This window comes from Sylvia atricapilla, chromosome 1, assembly GCF_009819655.1.
Source record: "Sylvia atricapilla isolate bSylAtr1 chromosome 1, bSylAtr1.pri, whole genome shotgun sequence".
In the NCBI taxonomy this organism is placed as follows: domain Eukaryota; kingdom Metazoa; phylum Chordata; class Aves; order Passeriformes; family Sylviidae; genus Sylvia; species Sylvia atricapilla.
This window is the reverse complement of record NC_089140.1, coordinates 64149566-64157387: the sequence shown is the minus strand read 5'-3', so window position 1 is coordinate 64157387 and position 7822 is coordinate 64149566. Positions and strand designations below refer to the sequence as shown.

The 7822-nt window shown below is 41.2% G+C and overlaps 1 protein-coding gene and 1 long non-coding RNA gene across 2 annotated transcripts; one reads left to right on the top strand and one right to left on the bottom strand.

The window, feature by feature from the left end:
* Positions 1 to 230: 230 nt before the first annotated feature.
* On the bottom strand, positions 231 to 5689 carry LOC136364623 (transmembrane protein 14C-like). Its single transcript, XM_066324578.1, is given in 5 exon segments — positions 231 to 798; positions 987 to 1014; positions 1017 to 1073; positions 2942 to 3043; positions 5531 to 5689. Coding segments are annotated over 5 exon segments (321 nt in total). The 5' UTR covers positions 5607 to 5689; the 3' UTR covers positions 231 to 740.
* On the top strand, positions 4294 to 4732 carry LOC136364630 (uncharacterized). Its single transcript, XR_010744190.1, has 2 exons — positions 4294 to 4539; positions 4578 to 4732. It is a non-coding gene; the product is annotated as an uncharacterized lncRNA (long non-coding RNA).
* Positions 5690 to 7822: the final 2133 nt, after the last annotated feature.

Here is a 7822-nt window from a genome sequence, read left to right as displayed (position 1 = left end):
TAAGTTCCTTTCAACCAACTTTTTAAATGAAGCATTAATGAGGACCCATCCTTAATCTTCTGTCCCTCCATTTATAAAGTGATTTTTAAGTATCATTGTATGACAGCACTTGGATACTAACAGTCCACTGCAAAGACTTCCATTGAGAAAAAAAGGTAAAAAAAACCCAAAAAAACCCTGTCCCCAAACACAGAAGTTGTACCAAAAAAAAAAAAAAAAAAAGTCAAGTATAGGTTTGTAACAAATTTTACTTATAGAAAATCATGATTTTAGCATCATTTCACAATAAAAAGGCAAGATCTGTTTGACATTATAAAGACATGGTATATCAATTCAGAATGCAACAGGTAAAGCACACTGCAATACTCAGTATAAAAGGTTTGAGATACACTTGCATTCAGCCAGCTACTCCTGGTGCCCCTCTGTGGATATTTTCTTAATTACAGGTAGTTTTCTCTCTGCTTCATACATGTCAGAAGTGTATTTTGGAATATCAAAACATGGAAGTGTTAAAATACATTGAAACATGTCCAGCAAAATCATGCCTGGGACCCATTTCTCTGTATACACAAACAGTTCTACCTTGTGTATAGCTATCTGTCCCATCATTCTACTCCCCCTTACAAAAAAAGATTTAAAAATGTCTTGATGCAGAATTTTTTTTCCATCTTCTCACTTCTGCGTTCATGCAACTTCATTATCAGGTTTCTTTTTCAGACATTAAGATGTAAAATTAACGGTTACTTTTCCTGGGGCTTTTCCAACATCTTCAGTGCTAATCTTCCAACCATTAGCAAACTGTTTAAGGGGAAAAAAACCCATATAATTTAACAATAATAACTACAATTTGTCTATTTATTTCAAATACTTCATGTAAGTGATGCACGGGAACAAAAATAATACACAAAATATGATTCACTCAATCTCAGTTAATTAAGCGAACAAGCAATCACACACAGGAGGTTTAAAAAAAAAATGTATTGTACCTGACACCAGCAATTAGCCCTGCAGCATGAATTTTCTGGAGTGGTAAAATCTTGTTCCCATGACAGCAGTCAGTGCTCCAGATGTAACTTAATGAGAGATTGTACAGTCCAGTCAGCAGAGATGCATGTGTGGGAGAAACATAATTAAAAACTGACAGAACAGAAAGAAGTAGCAGCATCGAGTAAAAAGAGAAACAGGGTTACTTCACTTGGTGGACTAAGAGAGCCAATAAATTGTGTACATTTGAAAATGCCTCAGTTTGTAAAGAGTGTTCTACATCAAATTCTAGCAGAAGCTGCACTCCATATGCTTCTGAACATACTTCTCAAATTTATTTTTCAAAATGTGCTCTTTTTGAGACTGGAAATAATTATGATTCGCTGCGTTAGAACTCACTACTCTCCCCCACACAAGGCAAAATCATTAACTTGTGCACATAATTCCCCACCTTCTCAAAAAAAAAGGGAAAGAGCATTTGCTAAACTTGTAGTAATCATGTCTAACATGTAGCATCATGTCTAACTTGTAGTAGTGCTCGAGAATTAACTAATTTTGTTTTCAAAAGACTTTAAAGGGAAGTGTGCTAAGCTTAACAAAGTGAGAGTAAATTGTCCCTGACCACTTGACCCAGAGGCAGGAGCCAGGTAGTTCACTGACTCAGAAAGATAGGAAGACAGTCCCTGAACATGGTATCTCAAATAAAGACGAATGCTAACAACATAAGGAAGACATACACTGACAAAATCTTTATCCTTAAGCATGCATCTACTACCCAGTGGTACAGCTACACAGATGTTGTTCCAACAAATCTTTTACCCCTACTATTATGTGAGACTGGTCCTGCAGATCCAGTTCATCTTCAGTCCTAGCCAGGGACATCCTTCCTCCCTAACACCAGCCAAAATATTGTCACTGAGTGATCACTGATGATGTCAATGATCTATTCATCTCATGTAATGAGATATGTAAGAAGCTGGGACCATAGTCTAACACACAATAAAACTAAAATATTTCAGGATTAAAATGCTTCACAAGCTCTAATTAGTAGCCAGTCTTCAAAATACGCTACCTCACAATGGAATTTTGTTTTCAAAGAGCAGTAGAACACATCTTCTGCAAAAACTTTAAAGCATGAACAGGAAAAGACTCCATATGCTACTGAGCTACAGAAATGTATGTGTCTCTTGCAATTGGGCAAACGCTTGACCTCACACTTCTTAGCTTGCTGTATCAGCAGTTTATTAAGTTATTTGGGCTTGACCACACACAGCTTTTGGCCTGGCCAGTAGGTGCAGAAGTGGATTGCCAGCAAACAAGCTGAGGTGGAGAGAAATGCTGGGCCTTCCCCCTTTCACATGTGAAAGAGCCAGATGCTATGTCACTGCTTCAGGGAAAAAAATGCTGTAGGTCAGGTGGTGGCTCTTTAAACACTGACTAAGCAGTAGCTCTCCACAATTACCTTCCTCAAATCGGGGGGGGCAGGGAAGCTCCAATGCTGAGAAGGCAGAAACCAGCATTACTGAAGCTTGCTTCTCTCTTAAATCTCCCAAACACCTTGTAATTTCACACATGTGTCTATATAAAATTAAGCCAAATCACAATCTCTGCCATTTTCTGTGAAAATAAAATAGTCTGCTAGGGGTATGGTCAGCCCTGAGGGGAATCTCACTTCCCAAAATGTTACAGCCTCCTGCAGGATGCTCGAAGTAGGAGGATCCAGCCAAAGAGAAGTCAGTAATCCATTTATTAGCACTTCTCTTGCACTATGATCCTGCAACACATCAGTACGAGACAGATGCATGATGGCAGCCACCAGTTCAGTAAGTTTAGACAGGACTGAAGTTAGAGTTATAACAGTATCTGTGTTTAACTCTTCTGCAAAGACTTTTAGGTACTCACTTTAAATATATAGAGTCAATATAATCTTTACTAAAGAGAATTTAAAATTACTTACTCAGAGAAACCCAAATGTTATTTGGATTCTGTGAGACCTGATAAGCACCCAGTCCAGCCAAACTCCCAAAGAAAAGGCCAGCAGCTAATGATGGAACACTACCTGAATAAGTACAAGATAATGAATTTATTAGAAACTTAAAAATTACCTTGGTCAGCAGCTTACCTGTTTTGTAAACATTAAAATTATAAAAATAAAAGATGGGCATTCATCATTCATTGTCATAAAGAAGATTAGAGAAGGGTTTAAGATATTGAGACCATGCTGATCAGCACCAAGAAACACATCAATTACTCTTGCATAAGATACATACAGAAATAGCATTTAGTTCTCTACCAGCAAAGCCATTAATACATTCATGACTGAAAGAACAGTGAGAAAAACAAAAAAATTGGTGTTTTTCCTTGCCAAACTGAAGTATGTTGTTTCAAAACAGTATTATGAAAATTCCTTGAGAAGCACTAAAGTAGAAGGGCTAAACTGTAAGGATTTAAGATCAAGAAAAAGGACATATGGGTTGAATTGGGCAGGAGAGCATTCAAAGAAGAGCCAAGGAGTAGGTGGAGTTGAATAAGAGAGGTCATATCTCATAAATACACCTGAGATTTGATCCAAAGGTAACAGCAGACTTTGAAGAAGGTTTCCTGAAATCACCCAGACTTTGAATCAAGTCTTCAGTATAAACGATAATCCCAAGCTAAATCAGAAAATAAAGGATATCTTATATATATCTTTATACATCTAAATCTGTAATCTATAGAATATATCAAGTAATAAAGCAGCATGATTACTGTGAGTGGTGAATGCCCTCCACAAGGCTAATGGAGAATTAAGGGCTACTGAAAGTGCTTATTTATAAATTCTGTTTCTGAGGTCACCTTTCAAAAGACTTGAGATTGAAAAACTAAGCTGATGAAGATCTCCTCTCAATGTTAAAGGGAGGCTGAATATTGCTCCCAGAAAGTAATAATTTTTCAATCATCAGCAAAGTTGCTGTAATATGCTTGCATTTCCTGCTTTTGGTATAAAAAGCAAGAGACAAAGACGACAGAAAGCACCTGATATACTTGTACACGTGCAAGGAAAAGGTGCACACTCTAGTAGGTGGCTGCTTTGCACAGAACATGAATTAAAAACACTCTGTGGTAGCTACAATGCTTTCCACAAGCCTAGGAGCCAAGAAACATCCATCTCATCCTTGAATTTCACCTCGAGGCATTAAGTAGCTATGACACATACACTCACTAGGACAACCACATCAAGAAGTTCCGACATCTCAAAACACAGGACCCAGAGAACTTGCTAATGAAGACAGAGAAATCAATCAATGAATCACTAAATCACTCACTCACTCACTCTCTGATTGCCATGTTCTCATATTCTTCCAAAGGCACTACTGCCCCCTGTCTGTGCGGGTAGATAGATCTGGTTGTACAAGAACAGATCAAGTTAGATCTGATCAGATCAACTTAGAACAGACCAGCTTCTGTGCATGAAAGTTTCTTTTCTTTTGGTTTCTCCAAGTTATTAGTAAGGATACAACAGCTCCTTTGTAGGGCTGTTTTTCGGTTTTTTTGTTTTGTTTTTGTTTTGTTTTGGTTGGTTTGTTTGTTTTGTTTTGTTTTTTTCTCTCCAGCAGTCACCATACGAGTTTCTGTTCCCCTTCAATGATCCTGTGACCTGGATTCCCTTGCCTGAGCATAACCATGCCCTCCCACTAGGGTTCCAGAGGACCAGAAATACACCTATCATTTCATAATGGCCTTGGAGAAATACAGATGCTATTGGTTACTAAGTTCTCAGTATCGTCCCTTCTGTCCTAAACTCCACTCACAACCCAAAGGATAAATCCAAGCTAATGGAAAACAGACTGGAATAGGCGCTAGCATCTATGTAGTCAAATGCACTGGTGAGACTTCAGCAATTGCCCCCTTCCTGTCATAAAAACTAAGATGGTTAGGGATGTCAAGCCAAAAGAGACAGTGTTGCAGCAGGAATGAATCCGCAGTTCTGTCTGGAAGAGAGCAAACTCAGAAAAAGACCAGGAAATGAAAGCAGTAGGTCAGAGGGTAAGTTTATGATGCAGAGTCAGAAGAGAAACAAGTTTAAGGACAGATTTGCAACCGCCTCAGCTCTACTTGGAGAAAAGACAATTCTGAAATCTCACTGTAGCTTGCAGTATACTGTTATCACCAAAGATTAAAATGGGAATAAACCTCTTAAGGGGGAAGAAAAGTGGTGATTTATGTCATTTGAAGACACAGAGCACTTATATAACGCTTGTATTTTAAACAGCGGGGAGAAAGCCTTTCTGGAGCAAACCTACGGACAGTTCACCCAAAGAGCACAGTGCAGGTATCAGCATCCACCAGAAAGCAGATTAGGGCCGTATCAGCCCAAAGCACCCGCTCGGCTCAAAACCCACCACACCCCACCAGCGAGATATCGGCACATGGCACAAACCGATAAAATTTACATATGGGTCAACTTCGAGATAAGGGACGCTTTCGTAAAACGCTGCCCAGCTCACACCAAGTTTTTGGGGAGATGGAGGAGGGAGGGAGACAGAAGCACCTTTGGCACCCCTACCTGCTTTTGCATAGCCAATGATCCATCCCGAAGCCACCAGCGCGGCGTAGCCAAAGCCCAGCCAGTCCACTGCCATGCCGAACACTGGAAGAGAAACTGGGGTGAAGATCAGCACCTCTTAACCTATTCCAGGGGATTACAAAAAAAAAAAAAAAAGGCTCAGCCCTGAGGGAGCGCAGGGATGGAGGCAAGGGGATGGAGGGATGGATGCCCAGGCTGTGCCGGCACGGCGCTGGGTGCCCCTCACCTGCGCTGCGCCCCGCTCCGCAGCCACCGGGGCGGGACAGGCGGCGGAAGGGGCGGCGAGGGAGCCACCGCCCAGAGCTTCCCCTTTCCGGCTGTTCGGAGGGAAGGGGAGCCGGAGCTTGCGGCCAAAACACACCCAAGAGGCAGGGCAGCCACGGGGGGGAGGATGCGCTGGTGTGTCTCCGCCTACCTGCAGAGCTCCCGGGAATCCCGGGAGGTGGCGATGCCCGGGCAAGCCCTGGTGCCTACGAATGGCTCAGGGTTTGTGCTGGCGTTCAGCTCCCGCGGAACCGCACTCCATCCAGGTCCTCATGCAGCAGTGGGTTACGTGGTACAGCTGAAATTTGGGGGTTGGGGTTTTGGTGTAGCATGAGCTACGGCTCTGGGCAGCCTACGGGCTGCTTCTAGCCTTGGTCAGTAATTTCAGTATAAAACACGAGGAGGATTTCTAGGACCTCCAAATTACAAACTACTGCCACCAGAAAAAGCAGTCTTCTACTGTAGAAGTTAGCAGCAGTGGAGATGAAGAACATCTTGTAAAGAAAATATTTTGCATTTTTTTTTTAATCCGGAAAAATGCAGAGATGTTTATAGCCGCTTACAGAGCTAAACTCTTTTTCTTTTCCAAGTGCTGAAACTGATTTCTTCATCTAAATGGTCCTCCATGATTTTACTCCAGTTGTCCATGCACTTTTCTCCCATGGAGATTTCACCATATGGAAAGAAAAAGTACTCCTGTAGCCAGATCGCTAAACTGAGGGGGTTCAATTCCTCGTCATAATGGAAGGCATAAAACGTGAGAGGCCTTGTGCTTTCTGCAAAATGTAGCTGTCTGTAGCTGCATTTCAATTTTTGCCATCTTAATAATTAGCCTAATGGTCAGAAAGTGGGGAGCGGTTTCATTCCTTTGTTGGCCTCAGTGTTTTAGTAGGAATTTCCTCCCTCCGTGCAAAGTGCCACAACACCAATACATATCTAAGCTACACTGGGATGGGATTTCCTTTTCAATTCAAGCTGTGTAAAGAGCTATGAGGTTCAAGCTTCACTGGGCTCTGCTTTGTGATCCATTGCAGGGATTCCCCAGGAGGGAGGCAGGGAAAACCGGAAGAAATCCGCAGGTGCTGGAGCTGTTGGACTCGCCTGTGGCTCAGCTGAGATGCAGCTCAGGGGAGCTGGTGTTTTTTGCAGCTATGGCTCCATCCCACCCTCCCAGTGTCACAGACGCCCACCCCTTCTGACAGGGACAGCTTTGTCACCGCTGACAATCGTCCTCTCTCTCTGCACTGCTGCCTCCCTCTACCATTTCTAAGCAGTTCCCTGAAAACTGGAATGGAAAATGTGCTGAAAAGGAAGATGTACACAAGATACAACAACAACAAATTGACAAGTACTCGTTAATAGCGGCGTATTCACTCAAAGGTATAAAAATTAAGTGTCTCTCCTTAAGGGCTGTTCCTCTCTGTCACCAGTTCACAAATTGTTCTGGGTCTCATGAGAGATGCCTAATTCTTTGTACTACACAGGGGGGTTGGATTTTTACAAATGTGTAGTATTTACTTCTAAGTCCAAACTTTAGGAACCCAAATTCTATGAATTTTGCTTTTTAATCTTAGAATTATGTGCAGACTAGATTTTTTTTCCTAGGGCTTCTGCAAACCTACTTCTGTAATTGTGATGACTGTGTCCATGAGCTCATGTAGTTAAAATTCCAAACAATAATAACCACTTTAGTAGTGGCAGACTTTTTGTCGAGGACATAGGATAAGCACTATCAAATAGACATAACGCTTTATAAGTGAAATAACTGTACACAATTCCCTTATTAAACTTATACTTTTTAAGACTGTATTTACTGTAGAAGCCTTATGAATTAAAAAATCTGTTTTAGCACCTTTCTGTCAAGTCAACAAACCATTTGAAGTCCTATATTATTTGCTGGTGTTTGTGAACACAAACATTTAGAGTATCATTAAAAGCTGTGTAAGCTCAAACTTAATCCCTTTAATGTTGAATTAAACTGAGCTTGCATAAATCTATTTAATATCC